The sequence below is a fragment of the Monodelphis domestica genome, chromosome 8, assembly GCF_027887165.1.
Source record: "Monodelphis domestica isolate mMonDom1 chromosome 8, mMonDom1.pri, whole genome shotgun sequence".
NCBI classification, from domain to species: Eukaryota; Metazoa; Chordata; class Mammalia; order Didelphimorphia; family Didelphidae; genus Monodelphis; species Monodelphis domestica.
In genome coordinates, this window is record NC_077234.1 from 93185414 (window position 1) to 93202651 (window position 17238).

The window sequence follows — 17238 nt, forward strand, 5'->3', positions numbered from 1 at the left end:
ATACTTTTAATAAATACTTTAATTTTATGATTTGTCTCATATACAAAAATTCTCAAAAGACACATTTAAAATTTTTGGTATACTTTGTCTGGATTATCACAATTTCAGAAATAGTGAGATTTTGTTTTATATCTACTAAAAGAACTCACTTATATGACTTTGGAAATTGCAGTTTTTAAGGTCCATAAATTTTATGAGTGATTAGAAATTTTAACTATACCCTGTAGTTTCAGTGTTAAACAAATTCACATTAAATTTATAAACCCTTTACCTTTGATTTCTAGAGTGTAACACTTTTGTGCTGTCATCCAAGAATGTATATGTTTGCCAAAAGAAAAAACTTGGGCCTAGCTTGTTAAGAATAGTTAAAATTGGATATGACAAGAAATGGAGCCTCCATTAGTGGTACTGTAAAGGATAAAGGAAATAAGGAAGGTCTGACCATTTCCTTCATTTCCTTAATGTATGTAAGTCATCATAGAGTTCTCATGATATAAGTAAAATAGGCAGTAAATATTCAGTATTGAAAAATTAGAATAAGGTAGATATGGAAAAATTAATTTTTCATTTGATTATAATCACATGTAAAGTATAGAAGATGAATTTTCAAAAAGATTTTGTTAAAAGCATTTTGTTTCAATAATTATGACAATACAAACTTTTGTCTTTCGGAGTAGACATCTCACTCTGAAACAATACATGGACTCAGACCAAGGGCAAATCAATTTTTTTGTCAATTGGCTGTGAATTCAAATTGGAGTTGTGACTGGAAAATGAAAGAAGGATCTTGTAGTTTTCACTCATATCTTCCTTTAAAATCTATCATCTTATGGCCTATTCTGATATGTTAAAGGGTTCCAGTATATTGATTTGAATACAAACTCTAACTACATAAAACCTGATTGCAGTCCTTAATTGTTTTTGTGTATTATGTTTGCATAAATGGGTATTTTTTCCAAAATGGAGTAACCTGTATTTGTACCAGTACTATATTTTTACCTCTTGCCATGATAGTTGGTTTGGGACAAAAGACATTTTCATCTTTCTTTGATTTAGTATTTCATGACTTGAGCAGTCCTCAACTAACTTAATTGCTTCAGTGGAATCTCAAAGCAGGTTCTTCTTTAGTAAATAAAGCTGTCTTTATAATGAAATTTATTTGTCTTTTTAGCAGGAGATGATGAAGCCAAGTTAGATGATGCACAGTCTTTAGGATCTGGTGCTGGAGAAGGATATGAACCAATCAGTGATGATGAACTTGATGAAATTCTGGCAGGTGATGCTGAAAAAAGGGAAGATCAACAAGATGATGAGAAGATGCCAGGTATCTTCTTTTTTTTCCCATTTAAATTAATTTTCTTTCCTCGAGGTTAACAAATCTCTGATAAAACTAGTATTTTCACATATTATTGTAGAGCTAAAGCTTATATATTGAAATTGCAAATCTAGAGGTTGTTTTTCTTTTTAAATTCTATAATAAATTCAGAACTTTAATGTACTTTCCTTTGTGTTTTTAAGCCATTACTTTCTGTTTTAGAATTAATACTACTTATCGGTTCCAAAGCCCGAAGAACAGTAAGGGTTAGGCAGGGGTGTTAAATAACTTAGCTGGAGTCACACAACTAGGAAGTGTCTGAGATTTGAACTCGGAATCTCTTATCTTTGGACCTGGCTTTCTATCCATTGAGCCAACTGCCCTTCCCCTTGCACATTAATTTTCAAAGCTGTCCTGCTTGTTTGAGTCCTTCTGTCTTTCCTTCTGCTTTCTTTTCTTTTTGGGGATGAGGAGTGGTTGCAGTTTGTTTCTTATATTGTTCTCTTGATTCTGCTTACTTCACTCTGCATCATTTCATACTATAATTCTTCCTAGGTATTGCTGAAATCATCCTTTTTGTTATTTATTATAGCACAATAATATTCCATTATATTAATCTACCATAATTTGTTTGACCATTTCTCAGTTGATAGACACCTCCTCAATTTTCAGTTCTTTACCACCATGAAAAGAGCTACTATAAATATTTTTATATAGAGGGGTTTTTCTTCTTTATTGTATAAACTTAGTAAGTAGTATTGCTAAGTGTAAGAGTACATACAATGATTTTTTGTTTTCCCAAACCATTAGACAAATTTATTACTCCATCGACAGCATATTAATGTTCCAGGTAAACAGTTGCAGTAGTGACTGGTCCAAAGACTAATTTTTTTTGGTACCTTTAATAAAAGTGGGCCTGAATTTTTACTGTATTGTATTGTAACAAGAATAATTGTGGTTATAATGAATAATACTTAAATCCTCAAATGAATCTGTGATCTTATTTGTGTGGTCTAGTCCATCCTACAGTGAGAATTGGAATTCATTTATACCTGCATCTTGTGCAGCTCTTGCCCGGGTCCCTTCCATAAGTTTACTACAAACCATCCACTATGGTGGGGTATAGTTTTACTTCTTTTGCCATGGAGATATCATGGTGTGGGCTATCCATTCCTTATCCCTTACTCTTGTCCTATGAACAGTTCATCTTTTTGCTTAATGAAAACCTTTCTTCTGCTTCTATGTATTCCCAATTTATAATTGTTCTTTGTATAATACTTTTAAATTCTTCATGTCTCAGTCATAGAAAATTGGAATAATATTTTAAAAATAGACTTTTGCTTCATTTTTGGAGAAATTAAGAATTATTAAAAAGCCTTTGCAGTTTTTCAAACGCAATCTAATTGAGCCTGCTCTCATCTTCCTGTTAAGTTTTGAGCTCTGCATATTATCCTTTTTCATTGTCTAAGATGTAGTTGAAGTCTTATATATGTTGTATATTCAACAGCATTATCATAGTCTAGACAACAGGCAATTGAATTATCCTGTTATATAGTTAAATCAAACTTTTTTGAGAAGTTATAGATCTTTGTAATGTTTAGAACTTGCCATCACTGTAATGTCTGAAAGACCCATAGACACAGACTGTTGGAATTTATGCATTTCCTTGTGTTCTTTGTTGCCTCATATTTATTATTAGATGGTTGAACAACTCTTATCTCTATTATATCTTTCAAGGAATCTTGGAGAGTGTTTCTATATACATGGGACACACCTGCTAAGTACCTCTACTACAAAATGGCATTTTGCTTTACCAAATTAAAAAAAATTTTTTTTTGTTATGGTCAACAAGCAAGAATCCCAATGCATTTTCTTTCAGTTAGATTATTGATAGTGAAGATGTGGTCTAATGTTTAATAGCGTTTTAGAGTAAAAATTTTCCTAATTCCCTCTTCAGAAATGCTCTCAATATGTGTATCTAGCTTACTCCCCCCCCCCCCCCCCCCAATAATTTTTTCTACCTTAGTGAGAAAGCAGGCATATTGGTAGATGGTAATTAATAGTGTCACTTCCCATTTTTGTTAGTAATTAATTTTATTTTTTTTTTTTTTACAATTTTGCTTATCTTCCCTTTCAGGTGCCAATCTTTCAATGCATTCATAATTTTCTTATAGCACAGCCTCATTCTATGTCAATTGCTTTCTCTACTTCTTCTGGAAGGATATTAGGCTCTAAATGTATTGATTCTACTTTCCTTCATAGTGAAAAATGTGTTTTAAAAATCTTTGCTGAGTTTTTTGGTCATCATTTCTTTTTGTCTTCTTTTCCAGCTTCATACTTTAAAAACTTTTAGGACAACTGCTTAGTTTGGATTGCTTGCCAAGCTTTTAAAAAATTGATTTTATTTTCTATTGCTTCTGTTGGCTTTATAAGATAATATTACACCTAATCTATCACCATACTTTTCTGTATTTAATAAGTAAGTAAGCAAACCAGTGTTGTCCTGAGCCGCTGTATTCCAGCACTTGACAAGTAAGTCAAGGATGTGTTAAATAAAGCAGTTATTAGGCCCTTTTGATCTAATTGTGGCAGTTCATTTGTATAAATTATTATAATCAATGCCTGTCCTTTTATCTTTCTGTATCCATTATTTTAAGATCAATAACTTAATTAGATTGGGTTGGTGTTTCAGTTGCATGCCATATTTTTTCTTACTTACACTTTTTCTAGCTTTGTATGTTAGTGTTCAGACAGTATGTAAATAGTCCATTTCACCTATAACTTCCCACATCTGGAATGAGTCACTGCTTATCAAAATAGGTTTAATTTTTTCAAATATTGGTTGGTGCTAGGAAAGTCCACTATCTTTTTATTCATTTCTCAAAGAAAATGTTTATGATGTAGACATAATAAGAGGTTTCTTTGTAATAGACAGAATCTTGGCTTCTTTAATTTTTTTTGGCTTGAACCATATTTTCACTATTCTCTCATCCATCTTTGTGATTTGAAGTCATCTAGTAGTAAAATATATATTAATTTAATTCAAAAGGTGTTGGCAAAGTCTTCAAAAAACACATTTTCATTGATTTCACAGTATTTGGTAGCTAAGCTACAATCATGCTTATCTTATGAACCACTGTGAGATGGGATGACCAAATGTTCCATGAACTGATGTTTCTTTTTGCCTTTGGACACAAAATAAAACCAGTTGTACCTCCCCAAAGAGAACTTAAGCTATTCATTCCTTCTTCTGGTTTGTTATGAACTATGAATTAGTTCTTCCAGAAGTATATTACAAGGATTTCACATTTTAAAGTTCTAACAACTACATTAATATTTATATAGATGGTCTAAAAGCTATATTTCTTAGCAACATCTGCCCTGCCTTTTTGCCACTTTGCTATTATCCCTACAGAAGAGAAGGGGAGAGGAGGATGGCCTAGGACTGTGGTCCATTTTGTGTTTACCTTTGTTTAGTGGGTTTCCATGACCAAAGGAATTATCAAAAAGTTGTCTACCTACTAGATTGTTAAATATTCTTGGGAGTTGGCTTGGTGATGAGTCTCTAAACTTGGCTGACTATCTCATAATATCTACTTAGTTTGTTACAAAACCCACAGTCTAAGACTTTCCTTTTAGATCACAGTTTGCATCTCATTGTCAAAAACACTAAAGAATATGAGGTCACTTCTGAACTACAAATGGAGTAGAGGTTTATGGAGAAGCATCATAGGAAAGTTCGTTTTACCTTTACATAGAATTTGATTATAATATTTATTTTATTGCAAAGTGTCATTGGGCAAAATGTTTATAGTGTTCATGTAACCAAGGATAAAGTAAGAATTGACCACATTAAAAACATTGCTGTGATATAAATTTGACTTATACTTACATTCTAATTATGAAATAAAATAGCAAAAAAGCATACTTACTCACTATTATGTTATTCCTTATTTTGGAAACATTCATATCCTTATTCACTTTTGCAGATCCTTTGGATGTGATAGATGTGGACTGGTCTGGTCTTATGCCAAAACATCCTAAAGAACCACGAGAACCTGGAGCTGCCCTCTTAAAATTCACACCTGGAGCTGTTATGCTACGAGTTGGAATTTCTAAAAAATTGGCAGGTTCTGAATTATTTTCTAAAGTTAAAGAAACATGTCAGAGACTTTTGGAAAAGCCCAAAGGTAATTGTTTCATTTTGTTTATATAATTCCTTCCTATCAAAGATTTTTGATTTTAATAAAATCTTGTTTTGTATCAATGTAGCACTTTTTGCCAGAGAAATTATTTCAGCCCTTTCTATCTTTATGATTGGTCAGTTTAACTTTACAAATGAGTAAACTAAAATGCAAAACTGCTATATACTTTGCATAATAAGGTCATTGAAAGAAGCTGAAACTTATAGGCAAGAAGGTTTTATTTAGTTAGGTAGGTACAGTATATTAATTTAATTATATATAGTTTAATGCCTACATCTTAGAAAGAAAACTGTGTGTGTGTGTGTCCCCTTCTGTCTGTCTGATGGTATGTTTTAGTATAGGTAGCCTGAAAACAGTTTATTAGTTTGGGTTGGTCTCTTTTATCACTAGATTTGAGCTTTTAACATTTTTTCATACTAGTAGAATTTTAAGTTCTCAGTGAAATAATATATGCTTGTGTATTTCAGTTATTTTCTTGACACTGAGACTAAATATAAATCTGTGATAATATTCAGAGCTAGTGATGTTAAACTCTATTGTGCACACTAGGGTTTAGCAGAATTGGGAATAAATTAAATAATTGATTGTATAATTTGAGAAGTAGGAAGAACTTTTTAGGTTATGTAGTCCAGTCCCTTCATTTTGCAGAGAAGGAAAATTGATGTTATTTACTTTTTAAAAGAAATTGAGCAGTCTGCCCATGTTGACACAGAAGGTTAATTGGCAATGCTAATTTGGTATGGATCATCATTTTCTGGTTCTTAGTGGAGTGTTGTTTTTATTATTCCTGTTGCTTGTAAAATAAAATTTTACTGGGAAGATCCCTAAATTTAGTGTAATAGCTTCTTTTAGAGTAGCCAGTATACTAAATTGTTTTAGCTAGGTGACACAATGGGTAGAAGGTTGGACCTGGAGTCAGTAAAACTTTAGTTCAAATCCAACCTCAGTCACTCTGAATTTGGACAAGTAACAACCATTGTCTGCCTTTGATAAATACAGAAAAGTATAGCAGCTACCTCCAAGTTTAATGCCTGTATAAGAGGACATCTTTGCAAACCTTCAAGCACTTAAGAGTTTTAGATTTTTTAAGGATTCCTCCCACATCCATCCCTATTCCTAGAGTTTCTAAATCTCTATATTTTGTTGCCAGCCACCCTTTTTTGGCTTGTGGCTTGGGTGAGGGAGCAGGTAAGAATGGGGCATTAAGAATCTACTTTTATCAAAGCAAGGGAGCAAAAGGAAAAAAAAGGTGATAGTTGATAATGCTTTGAAGTTGGAAGATGCAATAAAGAAAGAGAATAAAAATGTGAAGTTAAAAATTTTTCTTTTATTTGCCAACTCCTGAACTATATGTAACACATTGACTCCCTAAACAAGATCTATAATTTTAACAAAGGTATATTCTGAACTTTGTGCAATATTCTTTATATGTTAATTAACAATTTTTTTTTTTGCTTTAATACTGCTTTATTCATTTTTATTGGTAGATGCAGAAAATCTTTTTGAACATGAATTGGGAGCCCTAAACATGGCAGCATTGCTTCGTAAGGAAGAGAGAGCTGGTCTTCTCAGTAATCTTGGACCATGTTGTAAAGCATTATGCTTTAGGCGGGATTCTGCAATTCGGAAACAGCTAGTGAAAAATGAAAAGGTATTGTTATTGCCTTGGATTACATTTAAAATTTATTGACTGATAGGAATGTTTTTTATTTGGTTGTTTCAGAAAGGATTGTGGCTGATTTATGTAGAGGATTTAAAAAATCTATTCTCCTTACTGTTCACACATTCAGAATGCAAGATTCTATTAAGCATTAAGTAGGATAATGGGTAATTGTTTCAAAAAGTTTAGATCAGCTCTCTGGGCATGACTGCTTGACAAAAACCATTGTGGTCTGTAGTAATAGTAGCTGAAGGATTGACTCAAGAGCAAGGTGAATATTAAGAACATTGTCTTTCACTGATCAGGCCACAGCTAGAATGGGACATGACATGGGATGATCATTGAAAGGTTGAGAAACTGTGGCATATGAGCAGTAGTAGAAGGAACTGGAAAGGGTTAGCTTGGAGTAAAGGACACATGGTTACTGTGCTAAAGCATTAAAAGAATTTTATATAAGAAAAGTTGGGCTTAAGGGCAGCAAGGTGGCTCTGGATTGATAACCCTGGCTGTGTGGCCTTGGGCAAATCATTTAATCCCCACTGCCTAGCCTTTCCCATTCTTCTTTCTTGTTACCAATACATACTGTTGTTTCTGAGACAGAAGGAAAGGGTTTTAAAAAACAAACCAAGGTTGGACTTTACCTTATTTGGCTCATTTGGAAGAAACTCTTTCCTTGTCAGGTAGTGAGCTCTTTTTCACTCACTCAGAGTGTTTAAACAGAAACTTGATTTCATCCTGGAAGAGATATTGAGAAAGAACTTCTTATACTGGTGGAATTTGAGGCTGGGCTGGAGGAGCTCTGAGGTATCAACCATTAAGGTCTGTGAAAAGAATTATATAGTAGTTTGTCTGGCTATATAAGCAAAACAGTGCATCCTCCAGGATCAGAAACTGAGAGAGCTCAGGAACTCTCCTTAGCAGTTTGCTCAACATTCCTTGCTCTTAATCACCTGTACTCCTTTTGTTTTCAGGGCACCTTGAAGCAGACATACACAAACACTCCAGTGGTAGACAATGAATTGCTGCGCCTAAGTTTGCGATTATTTAAGCGCAAGACAACATGCCATGGACCTGGACAGGAAAAGACAGAAGAGAATAGTAAACTTTCACAACCTAGTATCCAGCCAGAAGTGTGTGTGTCCTAACACCAAAGTTCATTTTGGCCATCAGAGTATCTTCCTAGGGAAAAGCAAGCCTAAGAAAACAAGACAAAAGACTTGACCATTGCTCTAAGTGGGTGAGGCACAACAGCTTTTATTTGAAATGTACCAGTTGGGTTGTGGGGGTGGGGGCAGGGGGGAGCGTGTGCCAGATTTATGTTCATTTTTTACACAGTACTTGATGCACAAATGTGAGGACATCTAGCTTATTGAATGTTTCATATGAATAGTTTGTTGAAGCAACTGGAAAAACTGAAGGAAGGGCATGTGTACTTCTTTTTCCAGTCTAAACATTTTTCATAAAGCAGAACTACTGATGTCTACTAATGGGATCTTCATTACAGAAATGTTGACTTTACTTGAAAACAATGTGTCCATCAATCCAAATTGAATGCTTTCAGTTAACTGTGTATGATAGTATTACACAAAGCATTTAGTGCTTTTCTAGCATTATGAGTGTATATGGGCAGGCATCCAACTATCTATGTCTATAGAATAAAGCCAAAATATTCCACCACAGCAACCCCCCTCCCCCATTAGAGAAATAATAAACCTAACTTGCTAGTATTTTTGTTGGTTTAAAATAAATGTGCATTGATACAATGTATAATATGTATTTGGGTTTTTTAAATATATATATATACATATATATATACAATTTTTTTAAAACTTGGAAACTGTGTCCTTAGTCTTTATTTTCAATAAACAAATACCTCTCTTTCTGATTCTTTGATATATTAACTAACCTTCTTCCTAGCTTTGTGAAATCCATAAATTTGTTAATCATGTCTCTAGCCCTTTTCTCTGTGTTCCAAGACGTTTAGGGTTAACATTGCATCTTTACATTTTCATTTAATTCATCTGTTTCTTTGTTGGTAGTTTTGAGTAATATTTAGAATATAAAAAAGAATTCATGTGTAGTGTAGGAATACTTTCAAACATCCTGAGATTTAGCCTTCATTCAATGAGCTGGTAATTCTGTATTTGAGCTGAAGTAATAGACCATTGCATGCAGTTATTTTAAAGTCTATGTAGCCATCTTTCACCAAATCACAGAACAATGTTTTATTGACCAGAATTACCTTATTGAATGCCTGCGATTTAAAAAAAAGATTTATCAACACACCTTCTTCAACCACTTACAGAGCCCATGTAGTTAACTGAGTTTGCTGTTTCACTTGGATGAAATTAAGGAATTGAAAATAACTAGAGAACAAAACATGTAGTCTTTTTAAGTGTGCCACGGGGAACTGTTGGAAATTCTTCATGTTTTTGAAAACCAAAGTCAGTGTGCTTGACCCTGTTGGTTTGAATGAACCCTTGTTTGGGGCAGGATATAAAACTCAGTCTTTCTTTCATGTTGCCTTAAAAGAACATGACTCAGAAGAGAGAGTATTATTGGTTTAACAAATGTAATTGCACAAATGGAACATTTAACTCCAGTACTTTAATTGAATGACTGGGTTTGAGAATTTATCATCTTCATTTCATAGTTAGTTCTCTGCTCCCTCCCCTACTAAGAACCAATTTTTTGGTAACAAACAAAATTTGAAAGAGGAAAAAAAATAGTTCAAAACTAATCAACCCCATTAGTCTAGTCTGATTGTAGATTTGGCATTCTTACAGACATAATCTTCTACTATTACAAAGAAAGAGGAGCTCCATTTTTTCTCTCTCCTTGTCTAGGCACGGTCATTTTATTTACATGACTTTTTAAAAAAAACTGTAGCATATTGTTTTCCTCTTTCTGCTTACTTTACATCATTTAATAGAAATCTTCCTTTTCCTTTCTGAATTCTTCACATTCACAGTTTCTTTCCAGGACAATCATTCATAGTATTCATGTGTCCTAATTGGTTTAGCTATTCCCCAAATGATGTGCATCTTTTTGCTTTTATGTAACAATATATAACAATAGAGATTGCAGCTTTGATTTCATTGGTACAGAGAATTCCCAGGTGAAAACTCCCTCTACACTTTACTACTTTCTCTGCAATTTGAGCCTTAGAAAGTTGCTTAGCTTAGAGGTTATATGACTTGCACAATATATGTATATAGGTAGGCAGAATCTGAACTTGGGTTCAACCCCATTCAGTATAACATGCTATTTCTCACTACATGACTATGGAATTTAAATACAAACAACAAATGCTTCTCTTCCTTTTGCCAATATCATTGACTGTCTTTATAAGTTAATTACATAGAATATAAAAAGCATGTAATTTTATTGGCACTAAATTTATTCCTTCAATTTTGAGGGCCCTTTTGTTCTTCTTTAATGAGGAAATTTGGCTTAGCCTTATTTTGGTAACAATAGCTTAAGCTCCATGTTGCTGGGGGAGTGCAATACTAAACTGTGTTCAGGCTCATGATGTGGGGATTTTGTTCTTTTAAAAAACCCGATGGAGAACAAAAACAGGAATTATATGAACACATCTACAAAACACTTTCCACACAATTAAACTAGATCTAAATGATTGGAAAAACATTTGTTGCTTGTGGGTAAGACAAGCTAATATAATAAAAATGATAATCCTACCCAAATTAATTTATTCAGTGCCATACCTATAAAACTACCAAGAAACGTTTTTATACAATTAGAAAAAATTATAACAAAGATCATTTTGAAGGAAAAAAAATTAAGAGAACTAATGAAAAACAATGTGAAGGATGGAGGCCTAGGCAGTACCAAATCTTAAACTGTACTATAAAGTTGGGATCATCAAAACAATATGGTACTGGCTAAGATATAGAAGGGTGGATCAGTCGAATAGATTTGGGGTAAATGATCTCAGCAAGATAGTGTTTGAAAAATCCAAAGAACCCACTACTTGACAAATGCTGGGAAAATTAGAAAACAGTATGGGAGAGATTAGGTTTAGATCAACATCTCACACCCTATACCAAGATAAATTCAGAATGGGTAAGTGACAAATATGAAGAGGGGAAATTACAAGTAAATTAAGTCAACATAGAATAGTATATGTGTCAGATCTGTGGGAAAGTAATTAAGAGATGGAGAATATTACAAAATATAAAATGAAAAATTTTACATTAACTGAAAAAGTTTTTGTACAAACAAAACCAATTTTTTGCAACCAAAATTAGAAGGGAAGCAACAAATTGGGGGAAAATTTTTTATAACAAAAACCTGACAAAATCTAATTTCTCAAATTTATAAGGAGCTAAGTCAATTGAACAAAAAGAGCCATTCTCCAATTGACAAATAGTCAAGGGACATGAATAGGCAGTTTTCAGATAAATCAAAACTATCAATAATCACATGAAAAAGTGTTCTAAGTGTCTTATAGAGAAATACAAATCAGAACAAATCAAGGTATCACCTCATAACTAGCAGATTGGCCAAGATGACAGTAAAGGAAAATAACTGTTGGAGGGGATGTGGCAAAATTGGTACACTAATGCTTTGTTGGTGGAGTTGTCGATTTATCCAATCATTCTGGATGGCAATTTGGAATTATGCACAAAGGGCTATAAAAGAGTGCTTGCTCTTTGATCCAGCCATACCACTACTGGGTTTGTACCCCAAAGAGATAAAGGAAAAAGACATGTAAACATATATATAGTTGTGTTTTTTATATTGGCAAAAAACTAATATGAGAGGGTGTCCTTTGGGGAATGGCTAAACAAGTTGTGATATCTGATGGTGATGGAATACTATTGTGCTGAAAGGAATGAAAGGATGAAATGGAGGGATTCCATGTGAATTGGAACGGCCTCCAGGAATTGATGCAGAGCGAAAGGAGCAGAACCAGGAGAACATTGTACACAGAGATGGATACACTGTGGCACAATTGAATGCCATGAACTTCTCTAAAAGCATTAATGCAATGGTGACCCCGGACAATCAGCGGAGTGTGTAAGAGGCATGAAGAGAGAGGACTTACGAGACAAGACAAGCATGTAAGAAGCAAAGCTGGGGGACCTGCAAAATCAAGGTGAAGATTCCAAATGGAATGTTCCCAGCAGAGGCAGTTAGAGCTGAAGAGGGGAGATGTACTGAGGAGATTTGGGCTCTTTTGGGTTTTCTGACCAAAGGGGAGAGACTGGCTTTATCTGACCTAGGCTGAGAGAGAGACCTTTGTGGCTTTTGACAGTCTGGACTTGAGTTACCCAAGCAGAAATTATTTGACTAAAGGAAGAAGAAAGATACTTGTCCTCCAAACTCTGCTTGTCCCTGAGTCACTGCTGTGACTGGCCTGATATTTTCCCAAAACCCTCCTATCTTTCATTATAGATTAGGGAAACCCTCATCCCTCTCACCTCAGTTCTCTATCCTGTTATTCCCAATAAATCCCTTACCTGAGAAAGGAAAAGAAAGGAGTTTTCCCTCATAAATATCATAGTCCACTCAGGGGGGAGGGATGAAGCCATAGGCTTCAGAAGAAACTGGGAGGTGAAGGGAGGAAGAGGGTAAGGAAATATCTTGATTTATTAGCCATTAGTGATCAATAGGCAGCTCCAGAGTAATCCCCTCTAGCAGGATCTCTCATTATCTCTCATCTATCTCCATTATCATTAGGCAGCCCCAGGTTCCCCTAGCAGCTCTCTAGTCGCTGCCAGAGTATCCAGTTATTGCAAACAGAAATAGTTTCTATGCAGATCTTCTTTATTACAATAGCTTATGAGAAAGAACTGTAGGAGCAGAAATGCAGAAGAAAATAATATGATCAATCACATGGTTTGATGACATGAATGTGATTGGGGATGTTGACTCTAAATGATCACTCTGTTGCAGATATGAATAATATGGAAATAGGTTCTGAACAATGATACATATATAACCCAGTGGAATTGTTTGTCAGCTTTGGAATGGGGGAAATGGGGAAGGGGAGTGAAAGAAAATGAATCATTTAATCATAGAAAAATATTCTTAATTAAAAAAACAGCTCAACAGTTTCCTTGGCAAGCTGGGTGGCCCAAAGAACTGGACGTAGAGCTAAGAAAACCCGAGTTCAAATCCATGACCGTGGACAAATCACAGCTTTGTAGAAGGAATAAAGCAAACTGCTTTAGAATCATTGCCAAGAAACCCCCAAATTGAGTCATAAAAGTTTGGACATAATTGAAACAGCTGAACAAGAAGAATAAAATGAAATAATATTTTGCAAGTATTTGCCAACCGTAAAGTCCAATATAAATGATACCTATTAGCCAAATGATAGCCGTTTCCTTCTTTTAGGGAACTATTCATGCCTATAGCGGACAAAATGTGCTCTTCTTTTGAACGGGCTTCCTCTGCAAAGGACTGAGAAATGCCAGTTCATCATACTCCCTCCATTGTTTTCCTGGTGTGGCCTTGTCTGCCTTAGAGAGAAATGCCATTCCATCCATCCCCATCCCCAACTGATCCCCTCATCTGAGCTACCCAACACTGAGAAGATGATAGCTCAGCTCAGTTCTGATTAACAACTCCTATCCAGGCAAACCTTTCCCACTTCTAGGAATTTTGGATGCTAATCTTTCATTCAAACCCCATTCTCTATCCCTCGCTGCTTTCTTATTCTGTGAAAATTAAAATTTAACTCTCTCCTGATTGTGAAAATGAAATTAACTCTCCCCTGATTGTGAAAATTTAAATTGTAACCCAGGCCTATTTTTAGATTTTAATCCCCCAAAGTGTAAACACCCTATTTAAAGGTTGACTATGGAGATCTACCCATTTTAGATTTAATCACCAAGGGTGCAAACGCCCCATTCACACTTGAGTGGAGGAGGTCTGTGACCCATGTGTGTGATAGTGGGTGATGAATCAGAATCAACTGACTGCCTTCTGGGTAGTCCTAGAGCAGAGCATTAACTGTGATTGGTAGATGCAAAATTAGGGGAAGACACAGGAAATGATGCAAGATAAAATGTCTTTAAAAGGGAGTGACAACTTCCTGAAGGAGTTCAGTTCTTCATGTTTTCCAGTTGAGGTTAGTGAAGAGGGGCAGAAGGATTGCTGACTGGGCCTGAGACCCTGTTCCTTTAGACTGACAGGTGGTGAGTGAAAAGCTGATTCTTTGCTGGATATTCAGAAGAGACTAACCTCAGGAAAGACCTATCCTCTTCAGAGAGATTTCCTGAATCCCCAGGGCCTTGGCCACAAGGGCTGAGGCCCCTCGGGCTAAGAACTAACTCTCCCTGCCCAGGGGCTGGGAGTAAATTACTTAGTGTTTAGCTTAGATATCTTACCTTATCCTCTCTGATTTCTTACTTCACTCTTTCTACATTTTGTAAATAAATTGTAAATAAAATCTCTTTGGAATTAATTAAATTCTTGGCGACCACACTCTTAAATAATCAAGTCCAACTCTTAAAATTAACCCCATTTCCCCCTTACAATTCCCATCCCTTTAACCTAACCTCTCCCTCCCCCTCTCACTATAAAACTATAAAGTGTGATCTCTGAAATGCTTATTCTACAGGTAACAATTTCATCTTAAAGCTTCCTTTTCCACTCCTTTCATCTCCCTACGCTGAAATGTGGCTCCTTCCTGATGGACACAGCTTCCATGGTCACCCAACCCAGCACTGGCTGCATATAAACTCAATCCCTCCCGCCCCCCAGCCTTATTGTCATCTCTTAATGCTTGTTCCCATTCCACATATTCACTCAGTTACCAGAACATTCTTTTTCTACTTTATCCGTTGAATATGGCCTTTTACTTCCACTTATAGCTGCCACTCTAGTTCAGTCCCTCACTCACTACTCATCTGGACTATTATAGTCATGGTCTAGTTTCCCTACACTAATCCATCTTCCATCTTTTCATAAAGTAGGTCTGACCATACTGCCCTTTGACTTGAAAAACTCTAGTGTCTCCCTGTTCCTTCCAGAAACAAATCAAAATTCCTCTGCCCAACCATTTGGAGCCCTTCACAGTCTGGTCCCTTCCTATCTTTCTGATCTTCTCATACATTACCACCCTCATTATGCTCCGTGGTGTAGCCCAACTAGCTTCCTTGTTGACTGATGCATGACACCATCTCCTGGCTCAGTGTCTTTCAGCTAGCTGCCTTCCATGCTTAGATTGCTCTTTCTCAACTCTGCCCTTTAGAACATCTGGTTTCCTTCAAGACTTGGCTCAAATACCACCTTCTGCAGGAAGCTTTACCTGGTCCCTCCCAACTCAAGATTATCTTCCATCTACTCTGTATCTTGTATTTACCTGTTTTTACACATGTCATCTCTTTGCTTGGAATATAAGTTCCTCATGAGTGGGAACTTGTTTTTCTTTTACATGTATTCCCGGAGTATATAGTTAACACTGAGTAAATGCTTATTGATTGATTGATGAATGTATTCTGAAAAGGAGAGATAAATGTTACAAAAGGCAAAGGGGCTATAGGAGGCACAGCCAACATGGCAGTTTAGGAGTACCAAAAGCCCAAATTCCAACAATTCTTCCATACCAATCATTAAAATGCCAAAAGGCAAAAGACATCAACCTGCATCTCAGAATGACAAACTCTGGATTTTTTTTTTTTTTGTTAAAAGACATCTTAAACATTTCTACATTTCCCCCATCCCCATCCTAAACACCCAAAGCCAAAAAATTGACTTGTAGACATAGACAAACACAAGAAAGGTAAATAAATATGAAAACCTCCAAAATAAATAAATACCAAAGAAAGAATAAACCATGAAATAGCATTTAGAATAAAAAAGAGAAATGCAATACAATTTTTAAAAAAGATTAGGAAAGAATTATCAAAGGATTTTTAGTAAGCAAATTAGGAGCTTAAAAAAGGAAGTGAAAATGTAATTGAAGAGGAGTAGGCATGCAGTACCATGGACCGAATCCTAGGGAGCCCCCTGAACTTGCACCACTGTGTTTTGTAGGACAAAATTGCAGAATAGAAGAGTGCATATTTGAGAAGAGATGTGGGGGATGAGAGGAATGGGTGATAGATCTCTAATAGGTCCATGGGTGAATAGAAAGGGATGCTGAATAGTCTAATAAGTAAGGGGCTACCAGAGAAGGGAAGTTTGCAAGAAGGAGGGAGATTGGCGCAATGAGGCAGAAAGTATCAGGAGTCTTAGGGCACCAGGGAGAATTTCCACTGAAGAGTAGATGGAGACTTTATGATGGGCAGAGTTTACACATTAGGAAGCCACTAAGATTATGGTGCCTTTGTGGGACATCCCAAGTGAATACAGTGGATGTGTCAACACCTAGGTCATATGACACTCAAAATTATGTATGGGGAAGGGAAGGAGATGCACCCAGAAGTGAGATAGCATTGGCATCACAGAAAGCAGGGGCTAGACTTGGACCACATAATTTGGGATAAAGAATAATTTCTACCACACAGTACTACTTTTAATTTACATTGCTTTTCTTACATAATGAATTTGAGCCACAGAACTATTATTTTGTGATCCTCTAGAATAAGTAAATAGTACCCAAATGAGATAATAAAATTTCAAAATAGATTAGAAACAAAGAGGTAAAGGAAACGGTAACAGGTAAGGAAGACAAAAAACAATTTAAGACTACCTTTCTGTCATATAACCAGCATCCTTAACCTCTTTTATGACTGCCTTGCTCATAGTAAGCACTTGAGTACTTATTAACTGAACATTATTTTTGTTAGCTGTTTTGTTTGCTATTGAATTTTGAAAATATTAAGAGGTAATCATCTGTATTATGTCAAAAGACTAATAAGATATTAAATGATATTCTGGATTCTGTAGATTTTAATTTTTTCTTTAGGTTGAGCTACTTTTATAATTTATGGATGCTTCCCCTTTTAATCAGTAGTTTCCTTTCCCTACCCTGTGTTAAACTCTTCCCATGTGAAAAAAGAAACCCAGGGAAAAAAATTGAATTCTGTTGCATTGTATCAGTTCATATAAATCTTTCCAAAGCTGCACTGTGAATCTCATTT

The 17238-nt window shown here is 35.3% G+C and overlaps 1 protein-coding gene across 10 annotated transcripts in view; it reads left to right on the forward strand.

Moving 5' to 3' along the window:
- ZC3H13 (zinc finger CCCH-type containing 13) overlaps positions 1 to 9065 on the forward strand; it is a 103447-nt gene extending 94382 nt beyond the window's left edge. For 8 of the 10 annotated variants that reach the window (XM_056807315.1, XM_007501585.3, XM_056807310.1 and 5 more), the window contains 4 exons: positions 1172 to 1324; positions 5305 to 5505; positions 7008 to 7171; positions 8152 to 9065. In XM_056807315.1, the coding sequence (XP_056663293.1) occupies positions 1172 to 1324; positions 5305 to 5505; positions 7008 to 7171; positions 8152 to 8325 (692 nt within the window). In that variant the 3' untranslated portion in view covers positions 8326 to 9065. The remainder of the gene's footprint in view (positions 1 to 1171; positions 1325 to 5304; positions 5506 to 7007; positions 7172 to 8151) is intronic. The other 2 variants (XM_056807309.1, XM_056807316.1) reach the window with 1 other exon arrangement.
- Positions 9066 to 17238: the final 8173 nt, after the last annotated feature.